At 55.9% G+C, this 18,029-nt stretch overlaps 4 protein-coding genes and 1 long non-coding RNA gene across 15 annotated transcripts; 2 read left to right on the plus strand and 3 right to left on the minus strand.

Annotated features, from left to right (window-relative positions):
- The first annotated feature begins 925 nt into the window (after positions 1-925).
- FBXW9 (F-box and WD repeat domain containing 9) lies at positions 926-5,836 on the plus strand. Of its 5 annotated transcripts, none has more exons than XM_081504556.1 (10): positions 926-1,440; positions 2,492-2,671; positions 2,750-2,878; positions 4,048-4,160; positions 4,246-4,337; positions 4,669-4,817; positions 4,908-5,021; positions 5,152-5,241; positions 5,329-5,394; positions 5,468-5,836. In XM_081504556.1, the coding sequence occupies exons 1-10, from the start codon at positions 1,003-1,005 to the stop codon at positions 5,540-5,542; spliced, it is 1,446 nt and encodes a 481-aa protein (XP_081360682.1). In that variant the 5' UTR covers positions 926-1,002; the 3' UTR covers positions 5,543-5,836. The 5 variants fall into 5 exon arrangements, with proteins under 5 accessions (XP_081360682.1, XP_081360683.1, XP_081360684.1 ...); XM_081504557.1 differs by having other exon boundaries at positions 926-1,411; positions 2,532-2,671; XM_081504558.1 differs by lacking the exon at positions 4,246-4,337 and having other exon boundaries at positions 926-1,411; positions 2,532-2,671; positions 4,048-4,162.
- Positions 5,837-6,683: 847 nt separating this feature from the next.
- Positions 6,684-7,047, minus strand: GNG14 (G protein subunit gamma 14). Its single transcript, XM_081504562.1, has 2 exons — positions 6,955-7,047; positions 6,684-6,866 (listed from the first exon to the last, which is right to left on the minus strand). The coding sequence occupies exons 1-2, from the start codon at positions 7,045-7,047 to the stop codon at positions 6,741-6,743; spliced, it is 219 nt and encodes a 72-aa protein (XP_081360688.1). The 3' UTR covers positions 6,684-6,740.
- A 776-nt stretch (positions 7,048-7,823) lies between these two features.
- On the minus strand, positions 7,824-10,663 carry LOC145511397 (uncharacterized). The gene is made up of 2 exons (XR_014057830.1): positions 9,851-10,663; positions 7,824-9,625 (listed from the first exon to the last, which is right to left on the minus strand). It is a non-coding gene; the product is annotated as an uncharacterized LOC145511397 (long non-coding RNA).
- Positions 10,190-14,019, plus strand: DHPS (deoxyhypusine synthase). Of its 4 annotated transcripts, none has more exons than XM_081504567.1 (9): positions 10,190-10,603; positions 11,173-11,337; positions 11,528-11,649; positions 11,737-11,833; positions 11,936-12,022; positions 12,455-12,560; positions 12,641-12,744; positions 13,588-13,713; positions 13,798-14,019. In XM_081504567.1, exons 1-9 carry the CDS (start codon positions 10,397-10,399, stop codon positions 13,891-13,893), a joined length of 1,110 nt encoding a protein of 369 aa, XP_081360693.1. In that variant the 5' UTR covers positions 10,190-10,396; the 3' UTR covers positions 13,894-14,019. The 4 variants fall into 4 exon arrangements, with proteins under 4 accessions (XP_081360693.1, XP_081360694.1, XP_081360695.1 ...); XM_081504568.1 differs by having other exon boundaries at positions 13,652-13,713; XM_081504569.1 differs by lacking the exon at positions 12,641-12,744 and adding an exon at positions 13,053-13,057 and having other exon boundaries at positions 13,630-13,713.
- WDR83 (WD repeat domain 83) lies at positions 13,905-17,917 on the minus strand. 4 transcript variants are annotated; one of them, XM_081504566.1, is made up of 9 exons: positions 17,750-17,917; positions 17,546-17,666; positions 17,357-17,462; positions 17,053-17,101; positions 16,845-16,971; positions 15,599-15,666; positions 15,393-15,501; positions 15,218-15,308; positions 13,905-14,206 (listed from the first exon to the last, which is right to left on the minus strand). In XM_081504566.1, the coding sequence occupies exons 1-9, from the start codon at positions 17,850-17,852 to the stop codon at positions 14,057-14,059; spliced, it is 924 nt and encodes a 307-aa protein (XP_081360692.1). In that variant the 5' UTR covers positions 17,853-17,917; the 3' UTR covers positions 13,905-14,056. The 4 variants fall into 4 exon arrangements, with proteins under 4 accessions (XP_081360692.1, XP_081360691.1, XP_081360690.1 ...); XM_081504565.1 differs by having other exon boundaries at positions 15,194-15,308; XM_081504564.1 differs by having other exon boundaries at positions 15,163-15,308.
- Between the last annotated feature and the right edge of the window lie 112 nt (positions 17,918-18,029).

Genomic DNA, 18,029 nt, shown 5'->3' on the forward strand with positions numbered 1-18,029 from the left:
CAGCACTCTTCGGCTGGTTTCACAACTCTGGATTTGTAGAACGCTCAGCCCAGCATCAAGGCTGTGGGACCCAGGAAAACATGCACAACAGTTAAAGGCAAATAAAAAATCTCTTATCTGGGGAATGCAGAGGCCTCAGGATAAAATCCTGCAACTTCTGTACAACCCAACGAGCACCTGCATCCACCTGGAAGAAATGTTTAAATGCTGACACGACCGACTTTCATTCAACAAGTGTGTGCATTTTAGTGAGAAGAAATAAAGCTAACCAGTGAAACAGCGGTATGTCCCATAGAGAAATACATAGTGGGGGGAGGGGAGAAAGTACGTTTTGGAAAATGATCAGTCTTACAGTACTCTAGGTACTTAGGGTACTCTGCTAGGGTGATTGAGCAGAGAGCCACGTGGATATCAGAAGAGGGAACGGGCTACTGCTGCTTAGAGTTTGCAAGTTAACACTGCCTGGCTCAAAAGAAAGGGAAAGGGAAGTCGCTCAGTCGTGTGCACAAAAGAGGCTATCAGTAAATGAGAGTCTGTTTTCATCAGTAGGATTTTAGGTAGTTCAGTTAACTTTCACCGAGGGTTCTACAGTGTAAGTGTTTCTGGGTCGCTAAGAAAAGACAGGAATCACTAGCATGCCTAGACTTTGAACCAGGAAGAGATTTATTTCCGAGGTCCCGTGTCTGTGAGAAGTGCTTTAGGGCCGTGTTTTTCAAACCAGAGTCCAATGGCCCTCTGCACCAGCAACATCAGACATTCTAGTTTAATAAACGCAAGAACCAGGAATCTGCATTTTCCAGCCCAAGGCCGACGCAGCTTAAGAACTAGACCTTTCCGAGGAGCCGGCATCCAGCACGCGGCCAGTTTCCACGCGGGTTGCTTGGTTCCGGCTGGCGCCATAACGTCATCAGGCAGCGCCGGAAGTACCCTCGTGCTGCCTAGGAGACAGGACGCGGGCTCTGCGGCTGACAGGGCAGGGCAAGCCGCGCCCACCCGGTCGCCATGGAGCTGCCTCCAGGGCCGCGCGACGATCCCCACACCTGGGACGATGACTCGGACCCGGAGCCGGAGCCTGACCCCGACGCGCAGGCCGAGGCTTACGTGGCCCGCGTGCTCAGTCCTCCGAAACTCGGGCTGGCACCCCCGCGCGCCCCTCCTTTGCCCGCGCCCACGGTGTCTCTTGGCGCTCTGGAACCGCGGGCCGCGTCCAAGGGCCCGACTGTGGCGGTGCCGGGCCTGCTGAGCCTACCCCCGGAGCTGCTGCTCGAGATCTGCGCCTACCTCGACGCGCGCCTCGTGCTCCATGTCCTGCCACGCGTTTGCCACGCGCTGCGCGACCTCGTGCGTGACCATGTCACCTGGAGGCTACGCGCGCAGCGCCGCGTACGCGCCCCCTACCCAGTGGTGGAAGGTGCGCGAGCCCGGGGGTCGCCCGCCCAAGTCAGGCCTGGGGCGAGGGGAAGGGGTCCAGGGTGTCGTGAGCACAGCCACGAGAGAAAACTCCCTGGCTGTCCTGGCTCAGGGTGGCTGAGGTAGTTACTGGTAGTACCAAAGCCCCTGACCTCTGGGTGTACCATGAGGCAGATACTTGGGATCCTGGGGCTATAGAAATCTACCTGGATAACTGGGGTCCTTGAACTCAAGATCCAATGATTCTCAGGCCCGGGGTTGCCACAGCGACTTGAAGTCTCAGGCTGTCAGAATCTGCTTGGTGCTCAAAGTAAGACCAAGAATCCCCAGGTTCTGGTCTAGATGCTAAGTCAGCAACTGGTGATGCCGAAGTCCCTTACCCCTAGAGTCTTGGCTTAGGTGAGGGTGAGACAGGAAAACGGGTCCAGAGCCTACAACCCTTGAACCTAAGCTATGGTTTAGAGGTGGGGATCCCTGATACCAGCAGTCACAGACCCTCAAGTTCAGAGTCTAAATTGTGATCTCAGACAAGGGCTGGTGGTCATTCCTTCTGCCAACAACGTCTTTGGTCCCTAGAGGATAGTGCAGCCTGGTGATCTTGAATTGATGGGACTTTACTGAACAGCTTGATTAAAACATAGATGTTTGGGTCAAGGGCTTGGGTTCTGCACCTTGACAAAGGTCCCAGGTTTGGGATACTGATTTTGGGAAACACTTCCATGGGTCTGGTTCAGGTGGCCAAAGCAGGAAGTGTTAGTTATGAAGTCCTAGCTCTTGTGCCCAGCCTGAGGGTTGGGGAGGCTGAGGCTGAGGCTGGACCTCAGCCAGGGGTGAGGCAGGACCTTAACATCCTGAGGTTGGAGAATGAGGCTTGGGAAGGTGATCCTGGGGCTCCAGTTACCCAATTTCTGGAAATGGTAAGGAGCAGCCTTAGACCTGCATGGCAGGTGGGTGGGCTGGTGGTCCCAAAGCTAGAGCCTGGGCCTCCTTGGGTGGGGTAAGGGATCCAGGTGGGATTCTCTCCAAGTCTTCTGCCCCCTGGAAGCCAGTGGTGAGCTTGGACAGCTGGAGTAGGTGGCAGGGTTCCTGCCCACTGGGGACCCTGGTATTGCATCCCACAGAGGAGGACTTTGACTGGCCAACAGCCTGCATTGAGTTGGAGCAGCACCTGTCCCGCTGGGCAGAGGATGGGCGCAGGGCTGAGTACTTCTGCCTGGCCGATGGGCACTTTGCCTCCATTGACTCGGTGCTGCTGCTTCAGGTGAGACAGGGGTTGGTGGAGGGCCCGGCAGTGGGAGGCCAGGGTGATCCCAACCACACCACCTCGCTCCTCTCCCAGGGTGGGACACTCTGCCTGTCGGGCTCCCGAGATCGCAATGTCAACCTGTGGGACCTGCAGCAGCTGGGGGTGGAGCCCAGCCGGGTTCTGGTCAAGACCCTGGGGACCCAGAAGAACAGCACTCACAAGGTGAGGGGATAGGAAGTCAGGCAAAGGTAGGAGCTAGAAGGCCTGGCTAGGACATTGTGGCTGAGGGCCTGGGTTTTGGCACCAGGCCTCATCGATTTTTTTTTTTTAATTTATTTTTTTGGTTATGCTGGGTCTTCATTGCTGCACTCTGGCCTTCTCTAGTTGTGGCGAGCAGGGGCTACTCTTTGTTACAGTGCTCGGGCTTCTTGCTGCAGTGGCTTCTCTTGTTGCGGGGCACAGGCTCTAGGTGAGAACAGGTATATTTAGTAGTTGCAGCACATGGGCTCAGTAGTTGCAGTGTGAGGCTTTAGGGCGCATGGGCTTCAGTAGTTGTGGCACATGGGCTTAGTTGCTCCTTGACATGTGGAATCTTCCTGGACCAGGGATTGAACCTGTGTCCCTTGCGTTCATAGGTGGATTCCTATCCACTGTGCCCCAGGAAAGTCCCAGACCTCATAGATTTCAATCTTTCTCTGCTGTTGTTCATGTGACTTTGGGTAAACTATATGACTTCTCTGGGCCTCACTTACTGCTTCTGTCCAAGTGTCAATTAGGATGAGGTTGAAAGAGGTGACTATGCATTAAGAGCTTCACTCAGGCTCATATAGAGTAGATGCTCAGATGTCAGGTTTACAGATATGTGGAATCTAGTTGCCTGACCAGGGATCAAACCCGGGCTGCCTGCATTGGGAGCCTCAGACATTGGACGACCAGAGAATTTCTGTGGAGGTCCTATTCTTAATCACATTGGCACGCGAACTCAAACCCGTGCTGGTGCTAAGGCTCTGCAGTACTTGATTTAGGAAAATTATTAGGTGGGGGTGTACATCTTTTGGGCTTCCCTGGTAGCTCAGCAGTTAAGAATCTGCCTGCAATGCAGGAGCCATGGGTTTGATCCCTGGGTCGGGAAGATCCCCTGGAGAAGGGAATGGCAATCCATTCAGTATTCTTGCCTGGAGAATTTCATGGACAGAAGAGCCTGGTAGGCTACAGTCCATGGGATTGCAAAGAGTCGGACATGACTTAGCAACTAAACCACAACAACAACGTGCATGGCTTGGGTTCTGAAGTCAGACCCGCAGACCTGAGCTCTAATCTCTCCTCACTGCTGACTCACTCTGGGTTCTGTGAAATGGGGAAGATCACAGGACATGGGTCTGATCCCACAGGGCTGGGTGTGGTCACTGGCGGCGCTGGACCACCGAGTGTGCTCCGGTTCCTGGGACAGCACAGTGAAGCTCTGGGACATGGCGGCTGATGGGCAGCAGTTTGGCGAGATAAAGTGTGAGGGGAGCTGGGCAGGGTGGCCCGGGTGGGCAGGGCTCTGTCTGGCCCCTGCCCCAGCCCTGTGGTCTGTGTGTCCCCAGGGGCAAGGCAGCTGTTCTGTGCCTGTCCTACCGGCCAGATATCCTGGTGACCGGCACCTATGACAAGAAGGTGTCCGTCTACGATCCCAGAGGTGGGGCCTGGGGCCTAGTGGGAAGAGCAGGGCTGCCTGGGGTCTCCAGGGTCATTTTGAGAAAAGAAACACTTGGTCCTCACAGTCTGACTGGGATAACAATGACGCAACCAGAGGCTGGCCACTCCAAGTGGCCTGTGTTGTGCTGGGGCCCACAAAGGTGACTGGTGTGCGGGATGCTAGGGGCAGAGGAAGCCCTGTCTCCACATGGGATGGGGTGATGGACTGGAGGGCCCCCAGAGGAGGCCATAGAGGATGGAGATCCGGGGTCTGGGGAGGGCCTCCAAGGGGCTCTAATGTCCCCCTCCTCCCTGGCCCCTCACCCGCAAAGTTGGCCCAGCCCTGCTGAAGAGCCGGCGGCTGCACTCCAGCGCCGTGCTGGCACTGCTGGCAGACGACCGGCACATCATCTCAGGCAGCGAGGACCACACGCTCGTGGTGTTCGACCGCCGGGCCAACAGTGTCCTGCAGCGGCTGCAGGTGGGCAATCCCCCGGGGGCCCAGAGGGCCGGGGCTGCGTGGAGTGGCCTGGACCGGCCTAAGCCACTCCATCCCCTGTCCCTCCTGCAGCTGGACTCCTACCTGCTCTGCATGTCCTACCAGGAACCTCAGCTCTGGGCCGGCGATAACCAGGGCCTACTGCACGTCTTTGCCAACCGCAGTGGCTGCTTCCAGCTAGTCCGGGTCTGCCAAGGCCCTCGCCCCTGCCCGACTCTCCCTGGGCTGCCTCCCCGCCTCTTAACCCCTGGGGGGCAGTGGGGCACTGGCCTAGGGAGAGCCACACCTGAGTGTCACCTGTCCCTCCCTCCCCCAGTCCTTTGATGTGGGCCACAGGTCTCAAATCACGGGGATCAAGCACTCCCTGGGGGCCTTGTACACCACGTCCACCGACAAGACCATCCGGGTGAGGCCCCAGGACAGTGCCTCCTCTCTATCTACCCTCAGCTGCCGGGGACACAACCCATGACCTTTGTCCACTGCCCTTCACCAGGTACACGTGCCCACAGACCCACCAAGGACCATCTGCACTCGAAGCCACCACAATGTGCTGAATGGGGTAAGGCCCTGTCCCACGTGACCCACCCGCCCACCGAGAGCACCCCTGACTCCTCCTGTCCCTGTGCTCACAGATCTGTGCTGAGGGCAACCTGGTGGTGGCCGCCTCCGGGGGCCTGTCGCTGGAGGTCTGGAGGCTGCAGGCCTGAGCAAGTGGATGTGGGTCTGCTGGCCAGCAGGCGGGGCCATGGCCTCTGTTCTCAGGGGCGGGGACCTTCCCCCATGCTGGTGCTGCCTCTGCCCTGCTCCACAAGCCTACGGCACAAGGGGTCCTGGCCACGGCCGTGTGGGGTCCCTGGGCTGGGGCCCACGCCAGGGGAGGTGAGCTTTGTGTTCCGGCCCACCCAAGGGGGCTGCTCCCCACCCTCAGGCCCTGTTTTTGTTATGATTTGGATGCTGGCTCTGCCTTGAGAGCAAAGGAGAAATAAACTTGCTGTACTGGTGCTCTGGCCTGGAGTGTGAGCCTAGTGTCACCTGAGGTCTCTGTCCTTCCCTGCTTGGGGCCAGGGTACCAGGGATGGGGGTGTGTCTGTGAGATGGGGCCTGAAAGCCTGGGTGACAGCCACTGCTGTGTGTGTGTGTGTGTGGCGGGCGAGGCGGTTCTGGGTGCACCTGTGCCTGCCCAGGTGCATTTCAAGGATCCTGTGTGCCCGAGTGTCCCCAGGGAGGCTAGTCAGGCTGTATGTGTGGTTTGCTGTTGCTGTTTAGTCGCTCAGTCATGTCCAACTGTTTGCGATCCCATGGACTGTAGCCCTCCAGGGTCCTCTGTCTATGGGATTTCCAAGGCAAGAATACTGGAGTGGGTTGCCATTTCCTTCTTCAGGGGATCTTCCCGACCTAGGGATCGAGACCGCGTCTCCTGCATTGGCAGGCAGGTTCTTTACCACTGATCTCTCTATGCATGGTTATGGTGTCCCTATCTGTGCCTTCTGTGAGGAATAGGCAGACACTTGAGAAGTGGCACTTGTCTGTATGATGGTACCTGCATGTGTGAACTGTGTGGGTGTGTATGTGTGTGACATGCTTTGATACGTAGATTGGGACTCTAACCCTGGGTGTTTGTGCAGTGGGACCGGGCATCTGCTAATACTGCCCCATAGGCCGTGGGGAGGGGGGGCAGTCAGAGAAGGGATAGGTGAGGAAGGGGCATGCTCCTCTATTCAGGGTCCAGGGTGTGCCTCTGTGGCCGTGACCCTGGAGTGGGCAAGGAGGGAGGCTGGGCCAGGCACACCCCACACCTGGCCCCCACAAACCCAAAGTTCACCACTGAAGCTCGGCCAAGCCATGCCCTGAGGAGCACTCACTTCATGTTTATTGAGGCCCCCTGGGTGGTCCGGGCTACAGGGTTCACAGGATGGTGCAGGGCTTCTTCTCCTTGAAGGGGTTGGTGGCGGCCGGAATGCCCACAAGAAAGGGGTCGCTCTTGGCCTGCTCTGTGCAGAACTGCAGCAGGTCGGCAGCTGCCTTGGATACCTGCAGACCAGCCCGGTTAGCCCGACCTGGGCTGGGCCGTCCACCTGCCCCGCTTGCTCAGACACGCCCGCCTCTCCCTGGTCCTCACCTTCACACGGTCAATGCCCGCCTCCATCTGCAGCTGCTCCACGGCCCGGCGGGCTCGCCCAATGTCACTGCCAGTGGTCACCTTGCTGGACATCTGAGGGAGGGTGAGCAGAGCCACAGGCAGCAGGCTGCACCTCAAACCCCAAGCTCCTACCTCCTCCTATGTCCCTGGTGCCTGAGGGATGGGGGTGGCTGCTCCCTAGCCCGTCGGGACCATATACCTCAGCTGAAGACTCCGGCTGACTCCTGGCTGCTCCGTCCTCCTCCTGCGGCCCCACTCTGGAGCCCTCCCCTACCAGCCCAGCCTCTCCAACACCCCCACCCCCACAATGCCTGCAGAGACTTTGAAGCCAGGACACTCATGGAGTGAAATGTCACCAGTGGCAACCGCAGCTGCTGAGGCCAAGGGGGTCCCTGCCCCAGGAGGCCCAGTGGCTGCTCTGTCATGTGTCACCTTTGCGGGGGGAGTGTAGGGGCCTCGGGCTCTCACAGATCTGCTTGATCCCCTGCTAACTGGCTCCTTCTCTGATGCGAGGAGGTACAGCGTGAACCCTAGTTCAGGCACAGCCCTGCCTCTCCTGTGTCTGTCTATACTCATGACCCAGGGTCCTTACCCACAGATGACTCAATTCACTCCCTTATACTGATGGCTTCCCCTGCGTCCCAGCCCCTTTCGACCTCTGACCCACATGAGGACCCTCCTCCCTCCTCGGTCCATCATCCCCACCTCTCCATCTCCAGAGTCCCAAACCTCCATCCCCCAAATTCACCACCATCCACCCAACTGCCCTGGTTCCAATCTTTAACTCCTTCATTCCTTTCTTCCAGTATTCCCACATTTAATCCTTCACCAAGAGCCATCAGACCAACTTTCTTTGTTTTTAATTAATAATTTTTTATTGGAATAGTTGATTTACAATGCTGGGTCAGTTTCTGCTGTACAGCAAAGTGAATCAGTTATACATACACATATATCCACTTTGTTTTTAAGATTCTCTTCCCATATAGGTCATTACAGGGTATTGAACAGAGCTCCCCATGCTGTTTATAGATGAACTTTCAAATTAGGTTGTCAGACTGGGCACTTCTCCCCACTCTGTTGGCAGCACTGGGGTCCTGCCCCCCCATCTCAGTTTGCCTGGACCAGTGCAGTTGTCTGGTCTCCCCTGCCCTACACACCCTGATCCCAATCTCCTCCAGTAAGTCAGTGGGATCTGTTAAATAAATCACATTACAACGTGGATGAAACTCGAGGACATTCTGCTAAGTGAGAAAAGCCAGTCACAAAATGACAGCTAATACATTATTCCACTTACGTGAGGTAGGAATAGTCAAATCCCAGAAAGCAGAATGCCAGCTGCTGAGGAGAAAGGGGGATGGGGAGTTGTGTTTAATGGGTACAAAGTTTCAGTTTGGGAAGATGAAAGAGTTCTTGAGATGAATGGAGGTGATGGTTGTATAACAATGTAAAGGTACTTAATGCTTCTGAACTGTGGACTTAAACATGGTTACAGTGGGGGACTTCCCTATGGTCCAGTGGCTAAGACTCCACATTCCCTATGCAAGGGGCCTGGGTTCAATACCAGGGAACTAGATCCCTCCTGCCATGACTAAAGATACAACATGCTGCAAGTAAGACCCAGTGCAGTCAAATAAGTATCTTTTAAAGAGGAGACAGACTACAGAGCTTTCTCTCTTTAAAAAAAAGTTACAATGTTTTTGTTATGTGTATTCTACCAGTTTTAGAAATTGGAAAAAATAAATCCGAGTCTTTAATTTTAAAAACTCTCCTATGGTTTCCCAGCCCCTGAGAATAAAACCCACCCTCCTTTCAACAGCCCACAGGGCCCTGCCTGGTCTGGCACCTTCTGTCCTCTCTGAATCCTTTTCAACCCCTCCTTCATTCTTCATGGATCACCCTGACGTCTTTGTGTGTGTTTCATCCATTTTTGCTGAGATCCCAATGTGTGCCAGGCATTGCACAGAGTGAAGAGAACAGCAGTGAAACCAGACAAGATCCTGCCTTCACAGAGCTGCTGTTCTAGTCAGGGAGGAATGAACAACAGCAAACAGAATATATCGTATACTGTGAAAAATAACAAAAGCAAGGTAAAAGCAAGAGCGGGTGGTCAGGGCAGGCCTCTTGGAGGAGGTGACATTTGGACTGAGGCACAGAGGAGGAGGAGCTGGGGAAGCAGGTGTTACAGGCCGAGAGAGCAGCAAGTGCGCTGCCCCTTGGTCAGGAAAGAGCTTGGTGGGCTCTAGAACAGTCAGGAGGTCAGTGGAGCTCGAGAAAAGTGAGTGGGGACAAGTGGTAGGGGATGAGGGTAGGCAAGTCAGTGCCTTCTTAAGCCACAGGGAAGAGCCCGAGTATTACTCTTACTGGGAAGCCACAGTAAGAGGGTTTTTCTGAAAAAATTATTTATTATTTTTGGCTGTGCTGGAATATTTCTACCTCATGGGTATCCGGCTTCTGGGTATTCTTCATTATGGTGTGCAGGCTTCTCATTGTGGTGGCTTCTCTTCTTGCAGAGCATGGGCTCTAGGGCTCGTGGGTTTCAGTAGTTGAGGCTCCCAGGCTCTAGAGCACAGGCTCAATAGTTGTGGCACATGGGCTTAGTTGCTCGGAGGCATGTAGCATCTTTCCGACCCAGGTGTCAAACCCGTGCCTCCTGCATTGGCAGATGAATTCTTTACCACTGAGCCCCCAGGGAAGCACATAGTGTATAGTGTAGACTCCATAAATTGTAGAGTGAGTGATTACAGGGATCTCACTGGACTAAACCCTATGCATGGTTAGGAGGACCCATGAGATTACAGACCCCACCCTCCAGCATCTCACATGCTCGCTAGAGAAAAAGAGATGTCAGCCCTGGATCCCACAGGAGATCCCTTACCCAGAGGAAGGTCAAGGAAGACTTCTCAGAGGATGTGGCAGCTCAGCTGCCAGAGACAGGCCAGGGGTTATGCCGCATATGGAGGCTCCGGAGACTTGCAAGACACGAACAGCGATCACTTCCATTTGACGAGAGACTCTCCGAGGCAGAAACTGTCTGATACCACCTGGTGATTCAAATTCCGTCTAACGGCAACGTCTAAGAAATCATTCTCTCTTTGAGAGGGTAGACACGAACCGGCAAGCTCCACGCAACGCGGTGGGTTTCCAGCAGGCGGCACTAAAAGTAAAAATCATTCATCGGCACAAGGAACATAAATACTGGCTCCTCACGGCTTCCGTATTACGGCCTGTACAAGACAAGATGGCCGCGCCCTGGATTCCGGGCGTCGGCGGGTCATGTGATTACACAATTTCCGGCACTCCCCAGGTTTTCCCCAGGCCTTAAGAGTCTCCTACAGAGGTGCGTGCCGGGGCCTAGCGCAGTTCGAGGCCGCCAGAGGGCTGGCCTGGGGCGGCTGTGACTTGAGAGTGCAGCTGCAGGACCATGGAGGGTCCCCTGGAGAGAGAGGCGCCCGCGGCGGCGCTGGCCGCCGTGCTGAAGCACAGTTCGGCACTGCCGTCCGAGAGCGCGCAGGTCCGGGGCTACGACTTCAACCGCGGCGTGGACTATCGCGCGCTGCTAGAAGCTTTCAGCACCACTGGTTTCCAAGCCACCAACTTCGGGCGCGCAGTACAGCAAGTCAACGCCATGGTGAGGCCTGGGTGAGACTTCCCGGGTTGAGGGGGTGTGGCCTCCAGTAGCACCCTGCGGCAGCTGGGGGCGGGACTTCTCTGGGAGGTGTGTCCTTCGTCCAATAGTGGGAGAGAATATGGGGCCCGGTAGTTTCTGTGCTGGGGAGTGGTTGGGACTGATTCTGGGGCGGGGCGGGGAGCGGGCGTTATAGGCAACGGTGAAAGTATTATAGAAGGAGCGGAGCCTGGGTTAGAGAGTGTATTTGAGGGAGAAATTGGAGGACGACCCTTAGACCCGCCCGGGCCTGAGCTTGGGTTTGCTTTTCCCGGTGGGGAGAGGGGTCGGGCCTGAAAAAGTGATGCTCTCGGATTCCTGAAACGGGGCAAAGCCTAAGCATGTGACCTGAGACTTGGGCTGTGAACAGGGCGGAGCCTACACAGGGGTGTTCCTTCCCCTGTTCCAGGTAGAAGTGGTTCCCTGTCCCTGAGCGGGCAGAGCCTGGGCGGGGAGTCTGACACTGAAACCCAGCGGGGGTCCTTGGGGTGGAATTTGGGGCCAGAGGTTAACTTGACCCTGCCCTTACCTAGATAGAGAAGAAACTCGAGCCGCTGTCTGAGGATGAAGACCCACATGCAGACCTGACCCAGAGCCGACGCCCACTCACCGGCTGCACCATTTTTCTGGGCTACACATCCAACCTCATCAGTTCAGGCATCCGTGAGACTATCCGTTACCTCGTGCAGCACAACATGGTGGGACCTGGTGGGGCTGTGACCTTGGGCTCTCTGGGTCTTAATGGGCAATAAGATTACTGTCATTTAAGTGAGATAGGGAGATATGGGTCAGTTTTGTTTTGCAGCAGAGCTTCCCACAGGGGTCACTGGATGAGAATTGGAAGTTAGGAGTTCTGCTTGGGATAACTTCACTGCCTTGTGGCTGCAGGTGGACGTCTTGGTGACCACAGCTGGGGGTGTGGAGGAGGATTTCATCAAGTGCTTGGCGCCCACATACCTGGGCGAGTTCAGCCTCAGGGGGAAGGAGCTACGTGAGAACGGGATCAACAGGTGGGTGGGTGGAGGCTGAGTGGTGCTGGCTAAGGGAGGCAGGCTGAGGGTCCTGGGCCCTGATGCCCATACACCTTCTGTCCCCAGGATTGGAAACCTGCTGGTGCCCAATGACAATTACTGCAAGTTTGAGGACTGGTTGATGCCCATTCTGGACCAGATGGTGCTGGAGCAGAACACTGAGGTGAGGCTGGAGCAACCTAGGGCTGGGGGTGGAGGTGGTTTGCTGATGGCATGGTGGGTGTCAGGGGAGGTGCCACTGCCTGACGCCAATGTCTCCTCTTAGGGTGTGAAGTGGACACCTTCCAAGATGATCGCCCGGCTTGGCAAGGAGATAAACAACCCAGAGTCTGTGTATTACTGGGCCCAGAAGGTGAGCAACTGGCGGGGGCAAAGATGCCAGACTTTGGCATGTGTTGTTTCATTTTCACAGCCACATGGGTAGTTGGTACTAGTCTTCTCATCCCTGCTTCTACATAAGAAGCCTCAGAAACAGAGAGGTTAGGCAGTTTGTCTGAAGTCCCACAGCTATTGACTGTGGATCTGGTATTCTGGCTGTACTCCTAGACTACTGGGAAGCAGTTGGGCAAAACTCAGCAGCTCCCATGGGGCCTGTTGGAGGGCCCCATGCTCCTCAGAGGCTCTGGGGTCCAGCAATCAGAAAAACAAGAACTACTATTCTTCATGTGCCAGGCCCAAGTGAAGTTAAGCACCCTGCCCAGAATCAGGCAGAGAGGAGGAAACGCCCGCAGGCTGCCCCTACAGGGCTTAGATCTGGCCGCCCTCCTGTCTTGCTCTTTCCTAGAACCATATTCCTGTGTTGAGCCCGGCACTCACAGATGGCTCACTGGGTGACATGATCTTCTTCCACTCCTATAAGAACCCAGGCCTGGTCCTGGACATTGTTGAGGGTAAGATGTTGGGGCCCCAAAGGAGCAAGGGAGGAGGGCTGCCTGGGCCTGCGGTGGCCTGACTCAGCCCTCTCTCCCAGACCTCAGGCTCATCAACACACAGGCCATCTTTGCCAAGCGTACGGGGATGATCATCCTGGGTGGTGGCATGGTCAAGCACCACATCGCCAATGCCAACCTCATGGTGAGCAGGGATGCAGGCTGTGTGGTCCCTAGTGGGGGGTGGCATTCGTGCCTGCTGTGCAGACAGGCCTGTGTACTAGGCCCATGCCATGTGCTGGGAAACAGATGTGGACTCGACAGGCCAAGATGCCTGCCCTCCTGGAACTGATGTTCTAGTGGGGGAGATGAACAGCAAACCAGTGACAAGGTGACATGTATATCAGGTGGCAGTATTGGCTACAAACAAAAACCAGGGATGATGACGAGAGGGCAGGAGAAAGGCATGCTATTCAGAAAAGGGAAAGCTTCCTGGGAAGTGTGACCTGTGAGCAGAGGTTTTTCAGGGGTTGCTCCCATGAACCATGTGGTTATCTTAGGGGGTGGGCGTGAGGTGAGTTCCTAGCAGAGGGACTGGCCAATGCAAAGGTTCTGAGGTGCCTGGTGTAGGCACATCTTGGAGGCCAGTGAAGGGGAGAGTGAGAGGAGGTGAGGCCAGAGGTGACAGGCACAAAGTGCAAGGCCTTGAGGGCCCTCAGGTGCTCACAGGCCCCCTCTGGCTGCTGCGGAGGGAACAGTGGGACTGGGGTGGGGACCATAGAGAGGGAAGAGGTGTGGAGGTCTTTTCTCGAGTTGGTGGCAGATGTGGGTGGGCTCTTGCTACCTAGGAGGTGAGTGGAGCAAAGCTGCCCACTGCCCAGCATCCCATGACACCCCCACTTGGCCCAGGTATTGACATGGAGCCCTTCCCTTGGAGTGAAGGCCACCAAGGGCTTCCTGTATCTGGGACACATCCCTCCGCCTTTAGATACAGTGCCCTGCCCTGGAGTCTGTCTGGCTGACCAGCCCATTCTGTCCCTCCCCACAGCGGAATGGCGCTGACTATGCCGTCTACATCAACACTGCCCAGGAGTTTGATGGCTCTGACTCAGGCGCCCGGCCGGATGAAGCTGTCTCATGGGGCAAGATCAGGGTGGATGCACAGCCTGTCAAGGTGAGGGTCAGCCAGTCAGCTGGAGCACAGGGTCTCCTAGGCTGCACCTGTGGATCCCCTGGCTCACCTGGGTCCCCTCCATAGGTCTATGCTGATGCCTCCTTGGTCTTCCCGCTGCTTGTGGCTGAAACCTTTGCCCAGAAGGTAGATGCCTTCACACCCGAGAAGAATGAGGACTGAACACTGGACGGTGCAGCCCCAGGGAGGCCTCACCCCCTCCTCTATTTATTGGTTTGCAGACCCAGCCCCTCCCCACTCCTTGGTCAGCAGCATGTCTAGAATAAATGATCTCAGTGGCCCTCCTTAGGCTGTGTCTCTGTCCTTGGCAGTGGGTCCCCTGGTTTCAGCCTGGGGCACCTTCAACCTCGTAGGTCTCTTCCCGCCAGCACTGGATGCTGCCCCCCATGGCAGTCAGCAGGCAGGGCTCCATGGGGTGGTAGGCCAGCGACTGCACCACACCGGGACCTACAGGCAGGGCCAGTGCCAGGGCACCCTGTGGAGTGAGGGGGTTGGCAGTGGTCATCAGTGTGTCTCCCTCCTCTTGGCCACCTCTCCCCTGGTTTCCATTATAATGCCTCTAATTGCTTCCCAGACATTGCAAACTTAATCAGTCCCAAATTGAGCCAGTCAGTTGTCCTTCCAGGTGCTCAGGTCAAGCACCTTGGATCTTCCTCTTACATCTCAGATCCTTTTGTCAGTAAATCCTCTTGGCTCTGCCTTTAGACTGTGCCCAGAGATTGCCATCTGGGCTCCACCAGCCCACCTGACAACCTCAGTGCTCACTCCTTTTATTACCCTGCAGTCACGGCCTCAACATATCAGGTTCCTCTCTCCATCTGCAAAATGTCTTTTCATGTGCCCTCCCCTTCAGGATGACTGCCAGTCTACTGGACCCTCGAGAAGTAGGCAAAACGTTGGTGCCTTCTTAGTTCCCAAAGGGAGAGCTGGCTCCTCAACTCTCCAGGGCCCTCCAGTTCCTTCATCCTCGAAGGGGCTTACTTCCATGCCCAAGCCCCAGCCCTGGCCCCATGAAGCCTGACTGGTCAGTTCCCATTCTGATGCCCCCACCAGGCTGAGACACATCAGGGCTCGAGGCTGGAAACCACGGGGACGCTCAGATGTGGCTCCGATTTCCTGAACAACTGCAGCCCCATCTCACCTGGGGTGAGATGCCACCATCAGCCCCCCTCCCCGAGGGTCAGTCCCAGTGGCCCCGCCTGACCTGGATCCTGCTGCCACCACTGCCATGTACAGCACTTCCATTTCCTGACCGACGGATGGGCGCCACACCTCCAAGCTTTGGCATGTGCTGTGCCCTTTGCCAGGAATGCCCTTCTTTCTTCATTCTCTCATTCCTTCTAGCACCCAGTTCTAACAGAACACTGCCCCCACCCCCACCACCAGCCTTTTCAGGCCTGAGAGTGACCCAGGTAAGGACACGGCAGGCACCCCAGCAGTGAGTGGTGGTGGGGAGGCTCACTTCCACCAGGTCCCAGAAGAACACCTTCCCGTCCTCAGAGCAGCTGACCACATGTGTGTCACGTTCGCTCAGGCAGCAGTCCAACTTATACTCCTTGTTCTTATGGCCTATGTACCTGGGGGTGAGTGGAGTCAGAGCGGGGGTTAGGGGCTGGCTTTACTGGGGGCGGGGGAAGGGCCCCATGACCCTGAGGACTCACTCGCCCAGCAGCTCCCCTGTGTCCTTGTCCAGAAGCCGCAAGGTAGAGTCTAGGCTGGACACCAGGGTGCACTGGCCATCCCGGCTGAAGCAGATGCAGGTGATGGGGCCTGGGGGGAGGGAAGGGGAGGGCAGGCATGTCAGGCTGGGGTCCCCTGGGCTGTCCCCACCTTCCCTGCCTGCCCCCCCAGCACCAGCCACACTCACTGCCCACGTAGTCTGAGAAGAGCTGCCCCATCCTCAGGTCATAGCGCCTCACCCGGCCATCTACAGAACTGCAAGACAGGGTGGCTGCAGCTGAAGCACTGCAGGGGCCAGTAGGTCCAGGGCTCCAGCTTTGGTGTCCCTGTACCCTCTTCACCTGGCCAGGGCCCTGAGGGCAAGGCTGGCACTTATCCTTCCCAGTACCCTTTACTGTCACCTCATGCTTAGGATCTGCCATGGAAAACATACACTTAAGTGAATTCAAGAGTGGAATTCTGAGGCAATGGCTTTAAGACTGAGACGCAAGGGCCAATCAAGTCCCATTCCATCTGTTTCTGCTTTCTACTGAGCTCCCTCTCTGGGTCAGACACTGCGGAGACTTGGAACACAGCTGCTACCAAGCCAGGAGCACTTGCTGCCAATGTGGAACCTCGCTGACTGAGGGGCATCAGCTCCCTGAGGAGGTGACATCAGAATTGAGACTTGAGGCTAAGAAAGGAGCCAGCCATGTTCAGTTCAAGGTGGGGATGTGTGAGAACTGGGTGGGCTGACAGGCCAAGCAGTCCAAAGACCCCCAGTGGTGGGATCAGCACTCCCTCAGGTTGTAGCAACACTTGGGCAGCCCTGCATGGGAATTTTTTTTTTTTAATTGTCTCCTGCAGCTAGATTGTCAAATCTTATGTAGGCAGGGGTTTTCCTTGTTTTTCTCTTTTGTTCACTGCTGTATGCTCACTGACTAAAAATGGGACCTGTAGGAGGTGTTCAGACAGTCTTAAGTAGTATAGGAACCGTCCAGGTGGAGAAAGGGCAATTGCATGTCAGTCCCAGAGTGTAAGCATGTGTGGCATATTTAACAGAAATTAGCTGCAATACTTGGGCCACCTGATGCAAAGAGCCGACTCACTGGAAAAGACCCTGATGCTGGGAAAGACTGAGGGCAAGAGAAGGGTGCAACAGAGAAGGAGATGATTGGATGGCATCACTGACTCAACGGACACGAGTTTGAGCAAACTCCAGAAGATAGTGAACGACAGGGAAGCCTGGAGTGCTACAGTGCATGGGGTCAAAAAGAGTTGGACACGACTTAGCGTCTGAACAACAACCACATAAAAGCTGAGAGCACAACAGAGACCAGACCATGCAGGGCCTTATGAGCATAATGAGGAGAGTAGATTTTTTAATCTAAGTACAGAGACAGCTGTGAACCTCAGTGGCACCTGGCGAGCAACAAGGTCCTGATCCCACTCACCCTGAGAGGACCTCATGGTCTGACACCTTCACGCTGGATATACCATCTCTGGCTTCGTCCAGTGTCTGTACTGGCTCGGGTCTCCGAGAGCGACAGTCCCAGCAGCGGATGGTGGAATCGATAGAGCCTGTAAGGCCAACATGAAGGTGGATCAGGTTTAGGGGGCAGAGGCAGTCTCCTGGGCCCACTGCCAAGGCCCTGGACTCACCAGACAGGATAACTGTGGCCTCTTCATTAAACTGCACTGTGTTCACCTTCTGCGAAACAGGAACTGCCGCTTAGAGGATAAGGACAAAAGCAGGGTTCCCAGTGCAAGTTAAAGCAAGGGAAAAAGGTTAAGGGTAGGAGAGTTCAAAGAGTTCGGGGGAATTGCAAGGATGGGGCTTGATGAAGTGGAGGACATGGGGAAGGATCCTTGCGCTGTAATTGCGGGGGGGGGAGGCGGATCCCTGTTACCACCCACATGCAAATTCAGACCTGCTTTAATGAGACCTCTTCTTGCTTCCACTCACCCCCGCGTGGCCCCGGAATTTCCGCACGACTTGCCCCGACGCCACATCCCACAGCACCACCGCCTTGTCCCCACCTCCAGAGCAAAGACTGCTGTTATCAAAGGAGCTAAAAGGCAGAGCACAGAAAATTTAGCATCTACATCTGTTCCTGGCCTCAGCGCCCCGATCCCGCCTTGGCCCTCGGCTCACCCAGCCGCATCCAGCACCTCGTAGCCGTGGCCGCTGTACGTTCGCAGTAACGTCCCCCGCAGCGGGTTCCACAGCTTCAGGGTCTTGTCGCTGCCGCAAGTCAGACAATAATTGCCATCCACTGGGGAACACCAGGCGGGGGTTACTGGGCCGCCGACCTTAGGAGGCGGGAGGAGGACTCGGAAAGAAGATCAAGGCGCTCACCATTAAATCGCACAGCTCGAACTGCCCCCTGCCCGCAGTCCAACGTCTTCAACCGTTTCTGCGGCAGCTCGGGGCCCCGCGGTTTTGGCTCCGGGAAAGCCATCCCTCGGCTTTCCCTTCCTCGCCACCTTACACGCGCCGGCACGGAAGCATTCCTTGCCCTGGGAGGGTGTAACCTTATTATTGTCCTCCATAGTCTACTTCCTACTTCTCACTTCCGGGTTCTACATTCAGGCTTTTTGGAGATAGTGTTGGAAACACTGAAACTTGTCTCCAGCTT

This window comes from Giraffa tippelskirchi, chromosome 6 (genome assembly GCF_054371585.1).
Source record: "Giraffa tippelskirchi isolate mGirTip1 chromosome 6, T2T-mGirTip1v1.2.pri, whole genome shotgun sequence".
NCBI classification, from domain to species: Eukaryota; Metazoa; Chordata; class Mammalia; order Artiodactyla; family Giraffidae; genus Giraffa; species Giraffa tippelskirchi.